Source organism: Microtus pennsylvanicus, chromosome 1 (assembly GCF_037038515.1).
Source record: "Microtus pennsylvanicus isolate mMicPen1 chromosome 1, mMicPen1.hap1, whole genome shotgun sequence".
NCBI lineage: Eukaryota > Metazoa > Chordata > Mammalia > Rodentia > Cricetidae > Microtus > Microtus pennsylvanicus.
The window spans coordinates 165,472,977-165,495,334 of NC_134579.1; the positions used below are offsets into that span (position 1 = coordinate 165,472,977).

At 45.7% G+C, this 22,358-nt stretch overlaps 1 protein-coding gene across 3 annotated transcripts in view; it reads left to right on the top strand.

Annotated features, from left to right (window-relative positions):
- Positions 1-22,358, top strand: part of Afg1l (AFG1 like ATPase) — a 160,743-nt gene that overhangs the window by 108,994 nt on the left and 29,391 nt on the right. For all 3 annotated transcript variants that reach the window (XM_075944655.1, XM_075944665.1, XM_075944676.1), the window contains 2 exons: positions 14,001-14,071; positions 14,328-14,428. In XM_075944655.1, the coding sequence (XP_075800770.1) occupies positions 14,001-14,071; positions 14,328-14,428 (172 nt within the window). The remainder of the gene's footprint in view (positions 1-14,000; positions 14,072-14,327; positions 14,429-22,358) is intronic.

The following is a 22,358-nucleotide window of genomic DNA, read 5'->3' on the forward strand; positions in this document are numbered from 1 at the left end:
AATAACCACGGAGCAATGTCTGCCATTCAGAATATTGTCTGCTTCCTCAGAACTGATTCTTAGAGACTTTTCCTGTTCACTAGTCCTATTGAGTCAGAAATCTCGGGGTATGAGGTGTGTGTGTGTGTGAGTGTGTGTGTGTGTGTTAGTGTCTGAAGGTGTGCTCCTCTCATAACACACATGTGGAGGTCAGAATCAGTCTTGGCTATCAGTTCTTGCCTTCTGCTCTGTTTGAGTCGGGGGCATGTTCGTCGCTGCGCTGCATACTCCAGGCAAGCTGCCCCTTGAGTGGACTCTCCCAGCTCTGCTGTATTGCCATGGGAATGCTGGAATCTCTGCTGTATTGCTGTAGGAATGCTGGAATTTCAGACACACTTCCTCGCATGCTTTTACCCTAGGTCAGGGTCCAAACTTGCATCTTCAGGCTAGTGCATCAGGCACCTTTTCCTTTGAACCGTCTCCCAGGCCTTTCTGAGAAAATTCCAGAGACTTGACTTTCCCGAGTAGTTTTCAACCTCACTACGACAAACTTGGAGTCGTCAGTGTTAGCAGGTTGTCAGGCACGGAGTTCGAGTATCAGTGGTCCAGTGCCACCTGGGTGAAAGCATCCCGTCATTGTCTAGTTTTGCATTCTGCATTATTTTTTAACTGCATTTTCACTCCTCAGACAGGCATAGGCAGTTTCCTCCTGGATGTGGTGACTAGGCATGAGAGGGACCCCTGTGTGAGGACAACGACGGCCTGTGGAAACCCAGGCAGCTCCATTAAGCTTTGGATTTTCCATTTGCCTCTGGGTGACCACTCGGACCACTGACCCATTTAGAACTTTATGGAGCTTGTCAAGCATGACATGTCTTATGCTTTCCCAAGCATTTATCTGCCTTAGCTGAGCTCTTTGGGGCTGGTAGCAGATGGTATCATTTTGTATATGCAGTGAGCACATCTTTCCAGCAGGAGGCGCAGCTATGGAGGGGCCCCATGGGATGCTGCCCCCCCACCCCCCACCCAGCTAGTTGCTGTCATTCCTGCAGCAGGAGGATCCACTGGTTTCCTGAAGAGAAGGTTTCAGGTCACCTCGGTCTCACATTTGCTGCTTGTTTTTCTTTAGCTTTTAGGGATTGAGTAGTGTGACCCAGAGGTAGAGCACTGCCCCCGTTAAGTCTGTGGAAGGATCCAGAATGGAGTGTTTCCTATTCACACAACAGATCTTCCCCAAAGTCAACGTGTCTGTTTGCAGCACAGCAGCTATGGCCTCAAGAGGAGAGTTGTTTTCATTTTCTTGTCAACTGTGTGCATATGTCTATTAAAGGTAATGCGTGTGCATGTATAAGGTACATGACGTGTGTGTATGTTAGTGTACAAGTTGTTAGGCCAGAGATTGGTGTTAGTTTCTGCCTTATTTTTGAGTTAGAATTTCTGGAGTGTACAATCTCCACAAGAGTGGCTGGCCAACAAGCTCCAGCAATCCCCCTGTCTCCACCTCCTCTCTCCACAGTGCTTGGGCTACAAGCTCATAGCGGTGTCCCTGGCTCTTACATGGGTGAGGCATTTGAACTCAGGCCCACAGGCTTGCCTCTTACCCGCCAAGCCAGCTCCCTGAGATTTCAAACTGAACAGGGACAAGTGGCAGAGCTGGGGCATTTATGTGCTCTACCTCTGAGCTCACCGATTGTCTGTAGTATTGTATGGACGTTTATGTGCTCTACCTCTGAGCTCACGGATTGTCTGTAGTATTGTGTGGATGTTTATGTGCTCTACCTCTGAGCTCACCGATTGTCTGTAGTATTGTATGGACGTTTATGTGCTCTACCTCTGGGTTCACAGATAGATTGTCTGTAGTATTGTATGGACGTTTATGTGCTCTACCTCTGGGTTCACAGATAGATTGTCTGTAGTATTGTATGGACGTTTATGTGCTCTACCTCTGGGTTCACAGATAGATTGTCTGTAGTATTGTATGGACGTTTATGTGCTCTACCTCTGGGTTCACAGATAGATTGTCTGTAGTATTGTATGGACGTTTATGTGCTCTACCTCTGGGTTCACAGATAGATTGTCTGTAGTATTGTATGGACGTTTATGTGCTCTACCTCTGGGTTCACAGATAGATTGTCTGTAGTATTGTATGGACGTTTATGTGCTCTACCTCTGAGCTCACCGATTGTCTGTAGTATTGTGTGGATCCTGGCAAAAGAAACAACTGAGCTGTGCCAGAAACACGGAATGTAGTCGTCTGGGGCAGAGAGCCTGAATGGTAGGATATACCGTTGCATCCTTGTGCCTGGATCCCCTGGGGTGGAAGGGCATTCTCCTGAGGCCCAGATGATCCCAGTTCAGGCCATGAGTCCTGTGGCATGAGAGGAGCGCCTAGTTTCTGTGGATATAAACATGGCTGCCTTCTGTCTCAATGGTTACCCCATCTCATGGCTCAAGGTTGCTCTTGACCAGTACAGCACTGGGAGGGTCAAGGCCTTGAGTCTTGGTGCATCCACTCAGTGTGCAGGAGAGAAAAGGACCTGCAGAGGGCCCACTCTCTCAACAGGCCACAGGCTTTTATTTCAGCTGGCTCCCATGCACCAGAATCATCACCAGCTCATATGAAGCACAAGGACATCTTAACCACACGCGCACGCACCCACACTACCCCCTACATGCACACACACACACCATGCATACACGCACACTACCCCCTACATGCACACACGCACACTACCCGCTACATGCACACATGCACACTACCCCCTACATGCACACACGCACACTACCCGCTACATGCACACATGCACACTACCCCCTACATGCACACACGCACACTACCCCCTACATGCACACACGTGTGCACACACACACGCATGCATACACTACCTTCCATGCACACACGCACACACACACTATCCCCTACATGCACACACACACCCCATGCGCACACACACTACCTTCCATGCACACACGCACACACACACCCCATGCACACATGCGCACACACACACACCATGCACACATGCGCACACACACAACCCCCCATGCACACACACACAACCCCTCATGCACACACACACACCATGCATACACGCACACACATACCATGCACACATGTGCATACACACAACCCCCCATGCACACACACACACACAACCTCCCATGCACACACACACAACCCCCCCATGCACACACACACCATGGATACATGCACACCCCCCATGCACACACAACCCCCCATGCACACACACACACAACCTCCCATGCACACACACACACAACCCCCCATGCACACACAACCCCTCATGCACACACACACACAACCCCCCATGCACACACACACCATGCATACACACACCCCCCCCATGCACACACACACCATGGATACATGCACACCCCCCATGCACACACAACCCCCCATGCACACACACACACAACCCCCCATGCACACACACACCATGCATACACACACACCCCCATGCACACACACACCATGCATACACACACACCCCCATGCACACACACACACCATGCATACACACACACCCCCATGCACACACACACCCCATGCATACACACCCCCCCATGCACACACACACACACCATGCATACACGCACACCCCCCATGCACACACACACAACCCCCATGCACACACACACAACCCCCCATGCACACACACACACACCATGCATACACGCACACCCCCCATGCACTCACGCACACAGTCCTTTGAACAGATTTCAGAGATACATTTCTTCTTAAATGCTTCTCCAGTGGAAGCTTCCTCTCACAGCGTCTTTCAGTTCTGCGCTCCAGAAACATCTCTTTCAAGAAGAGAATCATTTTGGTGACTGTATCTTTGAACACCATTTTTAAAAAACAACAATTAGTTGGCAAAAAAACCTCCAAAAAACAAAAAACAACAACAAAAACCTCCACTTGTTCTAAGGCTCGAGCTCTTTTTAAGGAAAAGAGAGCTGAAAACTAAGGATGATGCTCATGGCACACCCAGTTCCCCACAGTTAAAAGCAGCCTGCCTCCTGCCTGTGACGTGCTTTATAAATTCTCCCTCAGCCTTCAACTGTGGGGACCACATCAGTAACTTAAGAATGTTTCTTAGCTTCATTGCCACACCTTCCCACATCTAAAATCTTGGCATAATTCTTTTGACTTAAAATTTTAATTTAATTAATTAATTCTTGTGTTTGGGTATTTTGCCTGCATGTAAGTCTGTGTGTCTCATGCACATCTGGTGATCTCAGAGGCCAGGAGATGGCATCAGATCCCCTGGGACAGGAGTTGCAGACTGTTGGGAGCTCCCTGTGGGTGCAGGAAACTGACTCCAGGGCCTCTTGAAAAGCAGCCAGCACCCTTAACCATTGAGCCATCTCTCCAGCCCCTTAATTTTGATTGTGAATTATGTGTATGTGTATCTGTTTGTGGCTGTGTGCCTATGAGTTTGGTGCCTGCAGAGGCCAGAGCATTGTGGTTAGAGTTACAGGCAGTTGTACCCTGCCCCACGTGGGTGTTGGCAATCCAGCTCGGTCCTCTGCAAGAACAGTATGTGCTTTTAACGGCTAACCCATCTCCTCGGATCCACTCCGGCAGAGTTGTAGTTTCTGCCTGCAAGGTTGCCAGTTCCTGACATCTTGGGACCTTTTCACCAGATCCCATTATCACAGCCGTGGTGTTTGTGTCCCAGGCCATTGGTGGTTGTGATTTGGATCTCACCTTTTCTTGCCAGTTAGACAAGTTTCTATTGTGCATTTGTTTTGGCCTTTAGTCTCTTTCGATAGTGTTTTGTCGTTTCTAATATACAATATGCTTTACAGTTTTGTTAAATTCATTTGTTAGTAGCTTATTCTTTTTATGCTCTATAAATGAATTCCCCCAATTTCATTTTTAGTGTCTTTATTACTACTATCACATGCAACAGATTTTTGCATATTGACCTTGCTGAACTGGTTTAATAATTTCTTAGAGAGTTCATAGAGTTTTCTAAATACAAGATGACAGTATCTACAAAACCAGTTTGCTTCGTTCTCTGTAGGTGGGACATTTTTGATGTCTTTTTTTCTCATCTAATTCCCTTCACAGAGCTGAGCTCTAGTACAGTATAGGAAGTGAGAGACGCTGAGCCTTATCTTATTTCTGGTCTTAAAGGAAATGACTTTTACCGTTAGTCACACCGCTGTCCCCGGGTTTTTCACTTTTGTCTGCTGTCAGTTCACAGTGTTCTGTTCCTTGGTTTGCTGAGCGTTTCTGTGATTTTGTGAAGTGTATCTTCTGTTTTGCTAAGAAAATTGTGTGATTTGGGTCCATTGCTATAGCAACACACTTCATGCTACTAATTGATTTCTAGATTTTAGATCAGCCTTGCATTTCTGGAGCAGATATTGTCAGACTTGTCAGTTTTCCATCCCTGAGCAGAACGTCTGAGTCAAAGCACTTAGCAGGAGATTCCTATCTCAGCCCACGGCTTCCCAGGTTTCCATCCATGTGTAGATGGCACCGCTGCCTCGGGGCCTGTGTGCCGCGGGGCCACGGCAGCAGGCAAGCAGAGAAGTGAGTGTAGGGGACAATGGAAGGGTATCGGTGTCTTGATGTCTTATCTGAGAGCACCCTCTTACCCAACTGCCTTCTACTAAACCCCACCCCCAAGGTTCCTCCACCCCTCAGTCGTGCCACGAGCTGAGAACCACGCCTTTAACATATGTTTAACAGCAGTGAAAGAGAGGGTACTCTGGGGGCCACTTCAGCTCCAGACAGGAACGATCATAGCGTAGAACCTCTTTATGCGGTGTGCACAGGCTTGCCGGTACTTTACCGGGGACGTTTATGTTTGTAGTTGCTTTCTTCTCTGGACATGTTCTAGTCTGGTTTTCATGGCAGAATAATGCTGGCCTCACAGCAACTTGGAAGAACCCCATCTCTCCTTCATCCCCTTCTTGGGTCAGTTGCTTGGTCTGTATCTTTTTAGGAGTTTGTCCATTTCATCTATTCTAGCTGATTTGTTAGTTTGCAGCTGTTCCTGGGCAGCCTGAATACCCTTATCCAAAATGCATGGAAACGGAAGTATTTCAGATGCCAGGGTTGTTTTTTGTTTTATTTTGGGGACGTTTGTGTAAAGTTTATATCGAACACCTCTAAGCTGAAGCCTAGACTTTCAGTTTAGAGTTGATGTTATTATCTTATTGTCCGCTTAATCTGGACAAGGTTGATATAGCACCCCGTCTTTCACTACCGTCTCGTAAATACACACGTCCACAATGGAAACATAGCCATATGTTAGCTACACATTTCAGCTTCCTGCTTCATATCCTGTAGGACGTAATCACCCAAATTGTTTTTCTTGTTTTTGGCTGTTAAAATCATAGAAGTGTTCTATTCGACATAATTCGGATGGACACTTAAGTAATTAATTGTGCATTAACTCAAGGGCTACTGAATGAGAAATTAATATCAAGTGTGTGAAACTATTTGAAATGCCCCCTAACAAGGGGTACAGTATGGCAGTTCCTCTTGTGCAGACTCCCCAGCAGCTATCCCCGTCTGTCCTGCACATCTTTCTTTCTCTGTTGAACCTCATGTGGCGATGGCACCTCACACCACAAGACACCTCGGCTTGTCGTCACAGAATAAATCTGGCCTGCCATTCGCTGCTTAACCACACCGGCAAAAGTATCCAGCTGCCAGTTATACTGTGTAGGCGTACAACATGTGAGCAGATCACGTGCATACAATTTTTCAGTGTTCTTAACATTATCTTCTCCTAATCTGCTTTTATGACAAGGTCTCACTCAGCTTGGAACTCGCTTACAGAGGCCCAGGCGGCCTTTGAATTTGCACAATCCTCCTGCTTCAGTCTCTTGTATTCTGGGATCATAGGCGTGAGCTACCGTGCCCAGCTCAGGTTTCTTAGCATTCTTATCAGCTTGTTATTTCATCTTCAAACAGATCACAGGCTGAACTGAAAGTCAGCCTCTAGGACAAGAAAAACTGACCTGGCAGAAGTCCCGGGTCCTTAGTTACTTGCTGGGGACTTTTTAAAAAGGCTCTTAAAACCCTCTTGCCACTTTCCCTCATTATTCGACTTCTCTTTTATCTTTATTGTTTTTTAAAACCTTTTCTTCAGGTTGCCTTTCTGAAATTATGCAAAAGGAAATTTTTAAAACATTTATCAAGCTGCAGTTCTGCATGGTAGGCTGCTGACTTCTTTCAGGTAAACACAACATAGAAAGTCAGTAGACATTTTCTATGGAGACGAGAAGGGTGAAGCCCTGCAATTTGAGGAGCTCCCACTTTCGGCATTATATACAGGTCAAGATTAATGGAGCCAGGGAAATTATCCGCCAGGTGCCTGAGAAGGGTGGGAATGTGGGGCCTGAAATGGATCTTTGAGCAGTCAATTAAGCCTTTGCGTGACCGAGAAGATAAACAGTAGGATAAAAATCCACTTGAACAACCGATTCCGTTATGTAAAACACACCTACAGGATTTGAAATACGACCAAGTCTGTTTTATATTAAGGCAAGTATAAACCAACTTAATTTTAGACCTGCCTCCAGCCCCAGATTCGGTTTGGTGTGAGGACAAAGAGCCATACAGCATGGATGCACAAGGAATCGGGAGAGTGCGGAGACTCTGCCAGGAAAGCTTGGCAAGGAACCCCAGAGGGAAGGAGAACTTTCTCTGTCAAATCAACTTTGGCTCTCTGGCATAGAGAGCGCAGAGCGACAGGCACTGAGGAAAGCTAGCCCTATTCTACTTGTTGATACCTTAACAAGCTGTTGATTTTTGAAAGGGGACAAAGGCGCAAAGTGTGGTTAGCATTCTGTCCCCTTGAGTCAATCCTAATGAAGTGGGAGGTTCTTGAAAAAATTAATTTCCATTTAAATTCATGCGTGACCCTCTTCCAAAAACCTCCAAGTGTTTGGGAATTTTGGTTGAGAATTTCAAATGATCCAGCAATAATAAGCTCATTTTTGACATGTTCTGTTTCCTTGAGGCTAAGTTTTATGTTGAATGCCCTGATTTCAGCTGTAAGGTTTTTTTCCCCAAAATTGGAATGACTGATTAATTTCTTTTCTGTTTGCTGATTTAATGTGGAAAAGATAAACCACAATTCTCATCCTTCCAAAGCAATCAGGCTTTTAATCCAGGTACTGTACTCAGGATTCCTGCCGGAGTTGGGGGCCAGATTTCCTGGCACCTGAACAGTGGTTATTCCAGGGTTTTTCTGACTTAAAGACGCAGTGGTCCCGCTCAACAAAAAACAGAAAGTGCTCCTCAGCACCACTCCTGAGAGGAACAAAGTTGACGGAGCCACGAGATGGCCGGGTTTCAGGGCGTCGCAGAGCAGAAGAAAAGAGGCTGTGCCGGGCTCTGGCTGTCTGGCCTTCAGGGGAGAGGGGCAGCTTTGGAAAAGTGGCTTTGCCTCACATCAGAAGTGACCCTAATGCTCTTTATGTGTCAACTTTTGATTAGCTGTGGACAGATTTTCTTTTCCTGCATCCTGTCTACACAAAGGCCTAGTTTATTGTACCATGCGCAATTGCTGGACCCAGAGTCCAGCTGTCTCAAGGGAGTACGTTTTTCCTTGCAGAGCTGGGGATCAAACCAGGGACTTGTGCACACTTGGCAGCCACTAGCACTGAGCTATACCCCGCGTGAGTGTTTGGTTCCTGCTCCTTTCTGCTTCCTCCCAGAGAGGAAGAGAACATTCTTTAAACATTGCCCAATTCCCTTGTTTTCTGGTCATTGCAATGGAAAGAGCCACAAATTTCTAATAAGACCATAGACAGTGTGGACTTTTTGTTTACTTGTTTGTTTTTGTTTGTTTGTTTCTGTTTTTCAAGATAGGGTTTCTCTGTAGCTTTGGAGCCTGTTCTGAAACTAGCTTTTGTAGATCAGGCTGACCTCTAACTCACAGAGATCCGCCTGCCCCTGCCTCCTGAGTATTGGGATTAAAGGCATGTACCACCACTGCCCAGCTGACAGTGTTTTTTGTTTTTTGTTTGTTTTTTTTGTGCATGATCAGCTTCCAGTTGGAGTATGCACTGTAATAGTCTCAAGTATGCTAAACATTGACATTGTATTACTTTTCTATTGCTGTGGTAAAACACCATAGCCAAGATAACTTAGAGAAGAAATCTATCTGAGCTTCCAGTTCCAGAGGGTTAGGATTCAAGATGCTGGAGCAAAGACATGGTGGCTGGAAGAGCAGCTAAGAGCTCACGTCTTGAACCCCAAGTAGGAAACAGAGAGAGTGAATTCAAAATGATGTGAGTCTTTAAACTCACAAGGCCCTCTTCCTGTGACATAATCCCCATCATCTTTCCGAGTGGTTGCCATAACAACACTTCCTCCCCAGCATCTTTCCAAGTAGTTACAGTAACAATGCTTCCTCCCGTCATCTTTCTTTAGGGAACATAACCAGCTCTCTCAAGAAGAAGGGCAGGGAAAGGCCCTTATCACAATCGCTGGCCACAGAGGCCAGTGACTCCTGATCCCTTCCCCCTCTTTGTGAAGATATTGTGGTGTTGAGGAGGGTGAGGGATGGTAGAGGGTGGGGAAAGGGTGCTATCATAATTGTGAGAGCAAGAGTTGGACCCAGTTATCAGAGGCTTATCTTAGGGTTTCTATGCCTGTGAAGAGACACCATGACCACAACAACTTTTAACAAAGGAAGACCAGTGGCTGGCTTACAGTTTCAGAGGTTTCACCCATTGTTATCATGGTCCAACATGGTGGCGTGCAGGCAGACATGGTGCTGGAGAAGGAGCTGAAAGTCAGTCTTAACATCTTGACCCACAGGCCACAGGAAGTGTTCTGAACTAGATGTAGTTTGATCACAAGACCTCAAAGCCTGCCCCCACTGTGACCAACAGGGCAACACCTACTCCAATAAGGCCACACCCCTAATATTGCCGCTCCCTGTGGGCTTATAGGGGCCAGTTACATTCAGATTCCCACAAGGTTCATTGGCATCTTTAGAAGTTGCAAGAAGTTGGCAATTCTGTCAACTTTGTGAGATACGTAAACAAAAAACCACCAACAAAGAACCCCAAAAACTTCCTGCTAGTCCATTTGATAATCGGATCTCCCCCTCCACCCCATCCCCCCACCCCCCACACCACCCTCCCCCCACACACATTTAATCACATTCCCTATGGCTGGATCTCTGCTTTGGTCCCTCTCATTTTCGTGTCACGGCAGCCCTTCTTCCAGAAGTTAGCCGTTTTTATCCCATGGGTGGCCTTCTGTGAGTGGAAAGCCGTGTGGCTGTGGATTGAATCTAAAAAGACCCCACTCGTGTTTGGTCGCAGCTGTTGGCTTTCGGAGGTTGTAGACATTTCAGAAAGCAGAGCTTTGCCTGAGAAGTGGGTGACTGTGGGCAGGAGAAGGATAATAGTCTCGCCAAGTTCAGCCTTAAGCTTGCCCTCTGTTTATTGTCCACAGAGATCACAGCAAGTCAGCCCCAGGCTCCCAACACAGACATTTAGGGAGAGATTCCATCCCGACAACTCTGACTCCAGGAATGGATTCATTAACCAAGCCTCCTCTTAACGTTACCATCAGCACAGGGTCACCACGTTACTCCAGCTGTGACCAAATACCCGAGAGAAGCAATTTAAAGGAGGAATGACATTTTGTCCCATGGTTTTGGAGGCTTCTGTTCTCTGTTCTTGAGACTGTCGTTTCAAGGCGTATGGGAAAGCAGAGCACCACGGTGGTGGGAACCTGGACGTCTGACTGCCTTCCCTCACGATCTGTCCTCCAGCCGAACCCACAGCCTAACATGGCTCTTGCTCCCTGTCGCCACACTTTGAATCCACTAACATCAGTCCATTCATGAAGTCACAGCTGCTTTTCTCACGTGCCCATCCGCTGTGAAACTGTGAGGGCCATTTCCTGTGCAGATCCCAGTGCCATCATCCTGCCTCAGCTTCCAAGGGCTGGGATCCTGGGATCACAGGCATGCAACACCACACTTGGAATGATGGACTCCTTACCAACTGCACCATCTTTTCATGCAGCTTCTTAAGAATCCTTTAACAGTCCCAGCACTCCGGAGGCAGAGGCAGGCAAATCTCTGTGAGTTCGAGGCCAGCCTGGTCTACAGGAGCTAGTTCCAGGACAGGCTCCAAAGCTACAGAGAAACCTTGTCTCGAGAAAAAAAAAAAAAACAGAGAGATTCCATTGGAGTTTTGTGTGGTAACACATTTGTGTATGGCATGACATAAATATTGCCATTGCCGCAGTGCTCTCAGTTTGCCCTGCCTTTTTTATATTTTCTGTCATACAGACAGTTTATGTCTTTGTATATCAGATTAATAATTAATCTAATATTAGATTAGGTAAGTGACATAGCTCTGAATCTCCGTCCTCCTTTCTGTAGACACGTGGCGATGATGTCACCTCCAGGGCAAGGTCAAAGTAGTGTGAGGAGCTCACTGCTGCATGCTGGTCCAACAAAGGTCAGCTTTGTCCCATTGGACATGCTGCAAGGTTTAGATTCGCCCGAGGACTTTGATACAACTGCAAGACATCCTCAAAGCTGCTTACATTTGATTTGGAAGTGCACAATGGATAACTGGCCTTTTCGACTAATATAACTGGGTAATGAAAGTGTTTTTTTCTCCTTATTTCACTAATGCTCATCTTTAAAAAAAGTTAATGCAGCCTAGCAAGATGGATCCATAGGCAAAGCACTGGCTGTGCAAGCCTGGTGGCCTGGATGTGACCCTCTAAATCGTGTGTGTGCACGCGCACGTGTGTATGTGTGTGTGTGATGCTGGGTCTTGCCATGCTAGGCAGGTGCTGTCCTGGTAAACTATTCCCCTGCTCTGCGTGCTCCATTCTATCCGCCTTGACAAGTAGCCATTAGGACCTGTGAGATGACTCAGTGGGTAAAGGGATTTGCCGAGAAAGTCTGAGGGCCTGAGTTCGATTCCCAGAACCCATTTATGGCAAACTGACCTCCAAAGCTGTCCTTTGATCTCACATGCACACTGTGGCATATGCGCGTTCCCCAACATACATGGGTAATAATAAGTAAAGTAAAATCGTTTTAAGTAGATGTTAACCAGACACTCTGGAGGCTGAGGCAGGAGGAGCACAAGTTCAAGGTCAGCCTGGTTATCTTTTTTTTTTTTTTTAAATCAGGGCTGGAGAGGTGGTTCAGCTGGTAAGATACTTGCTGCGCAAACATGAGGTGCTGAGTTTGGATTCCCAGCACCCACATAAAAGCCAGGCACAGAGTCACACTTAGGAAATTCCAGTGCTGGAGGTGGTGGTGCAAACTCCAGGCAGCCCGGAGCTCATGGTCAGTCAGCCTGGCCAGTTGGGGAACGACTGCCATCCTGGTGTCAGCCTCCGACTTCCACAGGCACAAGCACTGCACAGCTGCACACACATCTGCACACACAAGCACGCACACACACACCACTTCTCAAAAACCAAACAAACCCTGTGTGTACACACGCCACTGCATGGTAGAAATTGTTCTAAATGAATTCCAAGATTGACCTCTAACATCCAGGTGGTTGATGTGACATCGGCATTTACACTGACTTTTTGGGTTCTTAGTAATTTTAAATTTGCTTTGTGGGACTGATAAAAGTGTTGGCCGCCCAACCTGACGCCCCACATTGAACCTGAGGACCCACATGCTAGGAGAGAAGCTACTCCCATGAGTTTCTCTGGCCTCCACATGCATGCAAGTGTAATAAAAAAAAATTAAATTTGGGTGATTGTCTCTTTGAATCATTCTTTATCTAGTGTCATCTAGTTATTTTAATGTGGCTTAATTTAAAGGTCTCATAGGATGTTATAGAAGTCAAATAGCATATGGAGTCCGCCATGGCAAATGCCACCTTTGAGACCCACAGAGGTGGGTGGTGCTAGCCCCTCACGATGCCCGCGGTGCTGCATTTTCTAAGTGTGGCCTCTGCTACAGTGGAGGGATTCGTGGTTATATGTTAAATGCCAGCAACCTGCTAAGAAAGATTTTGTTTAGTTTCAACTTCATCTTAATGACTAATTTTCAACGAGACACTATTAAAGCGGGTGTCAGTTGCTTCCACAATTAGTTAAAATTGATTTGTGTCAAAATGAAGCATATTGGCAGGTCATCTTGTGGACGTTTGTTTGTGGGAGAAGAGGAAACTTAGATTTTCACTTCAAGGGTTTTTTTTTTTTTTTTTGGACCGGCCTCTCTTCTTCCAGTTTTTTTTTTTCTTCTATTGACTGTTAATTTATCAACTCTTCTTTGAAAAAAAAAGTGAGAAGGAAAGAGGCCACAGCACTGTCACTTTTCTGTGTGTGGCTCCTTAAGCATATGGTGATTTCTAATTAGAATACAAAAGGCTGGGGGAGCTGCTCCCTAGCTGCTCTGTAGAAGGCGCCCAAGGAGGGGGCTTGGGGAAACTGTGCTCTGCCATTGTCCTCCTCCTGACGGGGGAGTCTGTCCCGGGTGTCTTCAGACATGTAGAATCTGAGAAAGTTTCTCATGTGCAGATCAAGTTGGTCTTTGGGGGCTAGCAATTTCATTCCGAGTGCTCGGTCCTCTCCGCCAGTCGCTTGGCTTGGTTTTTCTAAAAACACCCTCAATATTTAATTTCACGTGTACCCTCTCAGGGGAGATTTCAAAGGGTACTTGCTGGATGCTTGACTGCCCTGCCTATTTGCTCTTGTTTGCCATGCAAGCGAGAGTCAGGCGCTTTCTTCTCATTGTGTACACATAGTATTAATGGATTTACTCTGCCTGTAGCGTCTCATTACTGGAAGCATCTAGAAGCTCAGAAGTCTTTCAATGTATGCAAATAAGGCAGGATCGTCTACCTGAGAGTTAATATTCTCTGCTTTTAAGTGTATTCTGAATCTAATGTTTGTATTTAGAGACTATCACCCTGTTCTCTTTTTTTTTATGGGCAAAAAGCTAAGCAGGCTCAGGCAGCTGTTTGATGTTGGCTTCAAGTGTTATTAATTTCATATTCTATTATTCTTTTCACTGTAGCACAAGTGAAGCTGATGTGGAGGCTGTCATGGATAAGTTGTTTGATGAGCTGGCCCAGAAACAAAATGATTGTACGTAAGTTAATTTCTCTTGAAAGAGAATACATTTAGAACACAATGCCCAATCTCCACTGACCAATTAATAAGTTCCATTGCTGTATATGGGTTGATGCCACGCTCAAGTGGCAGTCATTGTATCAGCATTTTGTCTAATTTATGTGTTGAATCATGTGCTATTATTCATCAAGCTATGCATTTCCTATCTGTAAGAGATGAATTTTATAGTAATTATCCAGACAAGATTGAGTCTTTGTTCATGTTCCCATAGTAACTAGACCAAGGATTCTAAAAGTGCAAGGCAGAGCGCTGCGGCTGAATAAAGCCTGCGGAACCGTTGCCGACTGCACGTTTGAAGAGCTCTGTGAGAGAGTAAGTACCCAGGCCTGGCCAGGCTGGTTGGCCTTTCACATGTTAAAATACTTCACGTTCTCCCTTCGGCCCGCTTCAGGTTTTAAAATGCTAGTCACAGAGTCAGAACTGAGGTAAAAGTCTCAACAAGGGAAATTTCCATCTATCTGCCAAGCAGTTTTACTAGGTACTGGCACACACTCTGGTCTTTGAAGGACTTTCAAGAAAAAAATTAGAAATGCGGAGTCAATTGTCAACTGCCGCTGGGAGCAGCAGCAGAGTCAGGGTCGGGATCTTTTGTCAAAACCCTGATGTGGGGGAAGTCAGAAAAGTTAAGGGCCGGCGAGATAGCACAGTGGGCAAGGACACTTGCAGCCAAGCCCCACCACCCGAGTTCAAGTTCCGGTCCCATCTGGCGGCCGATGAGAACAAGTGTGTAAGGAAAGGAAGATAAGTAGTATTACTGTAAACTAAAGAAGTATGGCCTCAAGAATTGCCATTCCAGCCGGGCGATGGTGGCGCACTCCTTTAATCCCAGCACTCCAGAGGCAGAGGCAAGCGGATCTCTGTGAGTTCAAGGCCAGCCTGGTCTACAAGAGCTAGTTCTAGGACAGGCTCCCAAAGCTACAGAGAAACCTTGTCCCAAAAAACAAACCACAAAGAAAATAAATAAATAAATAAATAAATAAAGAAAGAAAGAAAGAAAGAAAGAAAGAAGAAGAATTGCCATTTCTCAGATTCATTGTCCAGCTGCTGTGCTGTATCTGAGTTGTGTGGTGAAGGGAAGTCAATTTATAAAACTATGGCATTGGTATTATATCATAAATAATTTATCTCACAGATGAAATATATGCACATACACACCCCCATATATTAGGAACTCTTTGCAGATCCATTAGAGATATGAATTCTGTCTTTTCAAAGTTCTGGACTTCTGAATGCTCGTTAGAATATTTGATGTCCTTATCCAGTGTAAGTCGTGAGAAACTCAAGTCACTTTATACTTGTTCCTCAGGTGAGCATCATCCCTTGGTCTCTGATGTCTTCGTTTTAGCTAACTACAGAAGAGCTGTTCGGAGGCAAAGGGAAGGCTATGCTCACTTGGGCCTGCTGAGTAGTAAACAGCATGTTTCTTAAAGTCTGCTGGCTTACTCCTAGCGGGCAAGAGTTTGAGCTGACTCCAGCCTGCAGGTGTTTAGTGCTTTCGAAGGAGTAGAATTAATTAGGAGCTTCTGATGGAGATTGGTGTGACTCTTCCTGTGTCTGCCAGGGTTCCTGTCACAAAACAGACTCTCTTGTGAAGGATGAAGCTCCACCTCTCTCTGCAGGAGGACATCCCGTGAGGAGAGGGGACAGCAGGGCTGTGGAGTTCTGGAGAGGAGGCCAGGGCTCTCTTGGAGCAGATCCTGACTGCATATTTCTTTACTAGGCTCTTTAGTTCAGGACACTTGGTATCAGAAATGGGCCACTTAGAATCCCAAACCCCATAAAATCTTTTTACCGCGCGGTGGGGTGATGGGAAAAAGGTGGTCAGGACGTGGTATTGAAAAATGAAAATAATACCAACATTGTATTTGACAAAAGCTTGGATTGCATAACATCCATGAACTAAACTCTCAGAATCAACAATAACAAGATTTCCCTTTATTTTGGCATATCTGTCTTGTCAAAATTCTAGGACAATAAACCATCATATTCTTCACTTTGCGACTTGGTTGTTCAGTTGCAGGGGAGGCCCCTTCTAGAAAACGTTGCAGGAGCTCATGTATTTCCGGGTCCTTTTAATGCACGAACATTCCAGGTGTTTTTGTTTGGCGTTTCTGTGGTGTCAGTACCCCATCAGGTTTTTCCTTCCTCGGGTCAGATAGACCCTTCGTTTGCCAGTTGCATGCATGGGTAGATTTGCCTTTATTCGTGGTAACTGGAATATCTTCTGCATTGGACAGGCCCCGAATGACTGACAAGACGTTGGCGTGAGGGCTGTGGTTAGTTCCCCATGTTAAACTCCCTGTGAAGGACGGCTGGGGAAGGGCTAAATTTTTAAGTGGTCAGCTCCTCGCTACTATTTTCCTATTATGGTGATTTTGCATTTCTTTGCAGCCTTATAATTGTGGCAATTCAGAGTCTGAATAGTTCCATGAAGAGGATCCTTGAAATCATTCAACTTCAGATTTAGCCTAAAACTCTTAATTAGTTATAATGATTTTTATGAGCCAGACTACATAGCTGCCAGAAGATGTTCAGTAAAGATAAACACAGCACATCTAATCCAGGTATTTGAGTAAGCATCGGGGTGGTTGGGTCCAGATCTGGATTATGTAAGTGTAAGCGAGTTTCTGGAAGGCCTGAGACCCACTCCACTGCTGCTGCTGACGTCATCTCGAAAAAAATCATCCTGCAAGGAGCAAATGGGTTGACACTCAGTAATGACTAGTTTTGAGCCACAGAGGAAATAGCATTTTTATAGACTTTCAAGTGGGTGACGACTTATCAATCAGTGTGTTAGTTAATAAGGTAACTTGAAGGCCTTGACATATTCCGTTGGTAAAGCAGACAGGCCCAGGCTGGTCCACCTCTGCATTCTTCTCTCTACCCAGCATAGCTTCTCATGTGGGGCCCTGTCTAGTGTCTGGCTGTCTGCAGTACTCCCTCTCCCCACAAGTCTGATTCAGCACTGTCTTCCTCAGAGAGCCAGTCTACACTAGGAGAGCCGTGGGCACCCAGGTAAAGATAATAGCTGACAGAGTCGCCATAAGGAATCTTCTAGGCATTCTTCATGTATGCGAAAGGTAGTGGCATCATTCTCCCATTTCAGAGGTGGAGAAATGGAGGCACTGAGATGCTAATTAACTTTCCTCAGGTCATACAGCTAGTAGAGGCAAAAGGAGCACTTGAACTTCTTGCTGGGTAGGGAGCTAGATGCTGTATTCTTTATCTCTCCATCACATTGGGAATGTCTGGGCAGGTTCTGGGAGAGCAGATATCCAGTCCTGAGAGGCCCTTCATATTAATGTTTTGGCTTTCTGCCCCTGCTATGATATGGAAAATGGTAGGAAACGCCTTCTTAGAGGACTGTGAAGAGTGGCGGGGTGAGGGTGGGGCGTTTGGTGGACTTTGTTCCAGCCATTTCCTTCCTGTCAGAGCTGTCCCAAAGAAAAATGAAGACGGATGTGGTACGCTTTCTGGATCCAGAGGTAGTTATTTATGTCAGTTTGCATGGAATAGTCATAGAGCTGTAGGGGTCTCTGCAAGTCCCTGGGAGTCCTAAAACCCACCCACCCCTCTCTCTGCGAATACTAGGGCACTCTGCTCTTCTTACTGGGATGAGAGTTCCAGTAATGGTGCTATAGAAGTGACAGGCAAAACCCATTGAATTAAGACAGTGGCACCAAACGTGTTGTGCCCTCCATGGCTGGATGCTCAGAGAGTCAGCAGCAAAACCAAGTGGAGACAGCTCTGTCAAAGCTGAGTCTCCACAGGGCAGTAAAAATGATTAATTTCGTTAAGTTTCAACTTTGAGAACATGTACTCTTAATATTTTTTGGTGAGGAAATGAGAAGTAGTCTTTATGAGGTACTCCCACACACCAAATATCATGACTGCCCTGAGGGAAAGCTCCCCTCCCCCCAAAACTTATCAATTTTTACACAAAAGACTGACAGGCTGTGGTTATTCAACTTGGCAGACATTTCCTCATAGTGTTTAACAGACATTTCTTGAAATTGAGTGAAGACTGTCATTCCAAGTAAAACAAAGAGCAGTATCTGTTACCAGTGATGCAGTGTGAGCCGTATCTGTTACCAGTGATGCAGTGTGAGCCGTATCTGTTACCAGTGATGCAGTGTGAGCCATATCTGTTACCAGTGATGCAGTGTGAGCCATATCTGTTACCAGTGATGCAGTGTGAGCCGTATCTGTTACCAGTGATGCAGTGTGAGCAGTATCTACTACCAGTGATGCAGTGTGAGCAGTATCTGTTACCAGTGATGCAGTGTGGGTACTATCTGTTACCAGTGATGCAGTGTGAGCCAGTGAGTAGAAGTTACAGTTTTGGTGCTTGCCTCTGCCATCTTGATACCAACAGCTTCCCAGTCTTTGAACACTTCTTTTCTGATGAGATTGATGGTGATATCAATAAATACAGGAGTTTGGGGAGGGGGATGAAGAAGAGGGAGGGGAAGCGGGATTAGAACACTGTCTCTTTCTGTGATTTGGCTGGCCTTGAACTCCTTGTCCTGTTCAGCCTTCCTAGGTCTGAGATCACAGGTGTTTGCTCCATGTCTAGCTAGATGTTTTGGTAATTATATAATTAAACAGTTCAACATTTGGAAGGTCTAGTTTATTGAGACATTTCCCAATAACAGTATATACTGTTATAAAATCATACATAACAGAAGAAAATGCAGAAAGACTAATAAAAAATAATAATTCAAAAAGTATAAGCTGGGTATGGTGTCATGTACCTGCAATCCCAGCATTTGGGAGGCTGCATCAGGAGGACTGGGAGTTTGAGGCCAGCTTGAGCTACATAGCAGACTCTTCCTCAAAGAGCCGGGGGAGCGGGGGGTGAACATGGTAGCTGGGCAGGTAACCACTAGCCATGTGACCTGATTCGATTTCATAGATCCAAGTAGCAGAAAGAGAGAACCAGCTCCAGCAAGTTGCCCTCTGACCTCCACACATGTGTGACACATATAAGGAAATGTAATTTTTAAAATACACGTACATACAAACATGCACGTGCACACTTGTGCACACACCAACACAGTTTCGGATTCTACTGTACAGCTAACATGTTAAAAACTACCTTTTGTCAACCTCTTTAAAAACTTTAAATAGATTTAGATGTTAGTTCCGTTTAGGTTTATGAGGAAGCTGTGCATGATGGCGCATGCCTGTCAACTCAGCAGTTTGGAGGCTGCGGATGGTCGCTGTGAGTTTGTGGAGCGCTTAGAATGCACAGTGAGTTCTAGGTCAGCCTGTGCTGCAGTGAGAGATTGTCTCAGAAAGCTGAAAAAAGACAAGGAAAGGAAGGAAGGGAAGATGTAGAAAGAAGAAAGGAAACTTGAGTGTTGTAAGCGCCTGAGTTACTTCCTGGGCCAAGGCCACATGATATCACTGTGAGGAATGAAGTCAGGCTAGGTTGGAGGGGCCACAGAACAATTTTATTGAGAGCAACCAGACTTTTTATATCTTTATTAGAAACAAAATATCATGGCAATTGCTAGGATTAATACAGTTGTAGCTGCCAGGATACAGTGAAGGTTGCAAGCCACACAGGGTACACAAGATTAATGTCAAAGACCAATTGTCCTGTCAAGTTTCCATGCTTCCGTGACTACTAAGGGAACATACAGAGAAACACAAAGCTGCCAGGGTGCTTCACTGCCTGGAGAAGTGCATCGGTCTCTCAGGAACTGGAAGGTACGCTGTGCCCAGGAGCCATGGACTCTATCCTGAAAAACCCATGAGGCAAGCTAGGCCAGCCAACTCTGTGGTTCCCTGCAGAGATCATAATCCAGAGTGTTTACTTACCTCTGCTCCCAAATCTAGTTTCCTTTATCGTTAACACCTTCTGTTATTATGTTTGCTACATTTAATCAACAAATACCACATATATTTTCTCATATTACTATTTTGCCAGTAATGTAGATTGAACTCCTGAGCTCTGGTACAGTATTATTAAGTTTCTACTTAATCCACATTTCCTTATTTTGGCCTAATGTCCCTTCTCAGTCCTAGGATGCCACTGGCTTCTGAGGTTATCATCTCCTTAGTTCCTAACTGCCACAGTTCCTGAGACTTTTGACGACCTTGACAGTTGTTGCTAGGCGGGCATTTGATGACAGAATGACGTTTTTTCTCGTGAAGTTTCCTGTAAGCCTTCATCACGCTTGCCCTCAGCAGTGCTGGTCAGACTCCACACAAAGGTTGTCTCTTCTTCCAATCCAGCTCCCTCTTTGGAAGGAACTTTCTGTTGTCTTTATATCATCAAAGAATAATCCTATAATTATCTGGAAAGGCTGTTAAAATACCTTTCCCACCACTGGTTGTTGTTGTTGTTGTTATGGGTGTGATGTAATGGTTTTTATGATGGTGGATTCCAATAGATTTAAATTTTCCTCAGTTTCAATAGCAAAGGTTAGAGAGAGAACCCGTGTCAAGCAAAGCTCCTGAGTCTCCTTGATTATTCTTAAGAGAACAGAGGCCTGGACCACAGCAGGAGTCTACTGGCATCACCGTTCAGCTCTTCTGACTCCAAAGGAAAGAATCACTTCCAGAGAAAGCAAGCCAGAGCTGATTCCAAAGGCTTTAATGAGTTAACTGCCTACTCCTGTGTTTTCCCTTTGAGAAAGGTAATTTTTACACCTGCAGAAAATTGGTTCCTCAACCAATAACTGCGTTCGCAGGTAACTGTTTGCAGGGGCACCTCATTATTTGTGGTTTAAAAATGACAGGTAGCCAGGTGTGTTTGCAGAAACTCTGGGCAGAGGATTCATCAGGAAAATGCATCAGTCGCTGCATATGCATGGCTGTGGGTATTCTCTGGCACCTTCCTGCTCCCCGCTTCCTCGCGTTTCCTAGCTTGCCCTTAGTGCTCAAGGAATGGTTGTCTGTCAGAGTCAGATTCCTGTACTGGCCTTCATCTGCCTGTTAGTCTCAATCAAATCATATTAGTTTATATATTGTTAAATTGCAAGCCTTACCAAATAGGATCTTGTAGAGAATTCTTGACTGGAACCCTCCTTCCACTGCTTGCTTTATTTGGTTTTACTCCTAATGAAACCAGTGGTTGGGAACTCCTGGTTCGTGCCTATCCTGGCACACTGTCAGGAAATGCTGCAGGATGAATAGCTTTTATCTGAGTTGTTTAGCCAAGGCTGCAGGCTGGTAGTCTGCTGCTCCCGCGGTAATCAGCATCAGGATGAAGGCACTAATCAGCAGGCCGAGGCAGCCCAAGAACTTCCATACTTGAGGTTTCTTACCTATGCTGACTCCTGACAAAGCCGTGGTCCCAATAAGGCGGCTAGCCAACCTCCCTAAAGCAGAAGCACAGGTAAGCCTGGAGTGACATCCCCAAGAACTTCAGGAAAAACTGGCCTGCTTCTTGTCAGAATAGGAATCCAGTGTCGTGTGTTTGCTCTGGCTTTTTTGCCATAATCCTGGTCGACTCTCTAAAGAGTCACAGTTGTGGTATTAGAAGGCACCGAGTCCGTCTCTCTTGCTTGTTGGCCAATGCGCATCTTCTGTAACCATGACCTTTGTTGGCTTGCATTATGGGGATGCACTTTAACCCAAGAAAGGGATGGAGAGCATGTTCAGTTAGATATAAATGTCACCATGTGGGGCCTTAGAATAATAAATTCCCATAAGTGCCCTAGACCACAGTTTGATTGAATTTTTTGTTTGTTTTGGTTTTTTGAGATAGTGTTTCTCTGTAGCTTTAGAGCCTATCCTGGAATGTGCTCGGTAGACCAGGCTGGCCTCGAACTCACAGAGATTCACCTGCCTCTGCCTCCTGAATGCTGGGCTTAAAGGCGTGTGTTGCCACCACCTGGCCACAGTTTGATTTAAAAAGGCAAAGTGCACAAAAACAACTTGGCACCTGAGAGTATTCATTATTCTGAGATTTGGGGTCTAAAGGAGAAAAGAAGATAGGTTTTCACTAATCGTTGACTGATTTATGTCTTCCAGGAAAATCTCTAAATACATTAGTTACAGGTGTTGATACTTTCTATGTGTTTTACTGATTTAAAAGGAAAAGCCGGGGTGGGGGAGACGTTTGGGGTGGGGGGAGACTTTTAGAGATGTAATCATGAAGGAGAAGCTAGGTTGGAAATGTGAAAGCTTGCAGACAGAGTCCTGGTGGCCATGTCCATGGTGAAAGGGGACACGGGGAGGAATGACTGGCCTGAGACGCATGCCTCTGGTCTCTCTATGAGAGCATTTC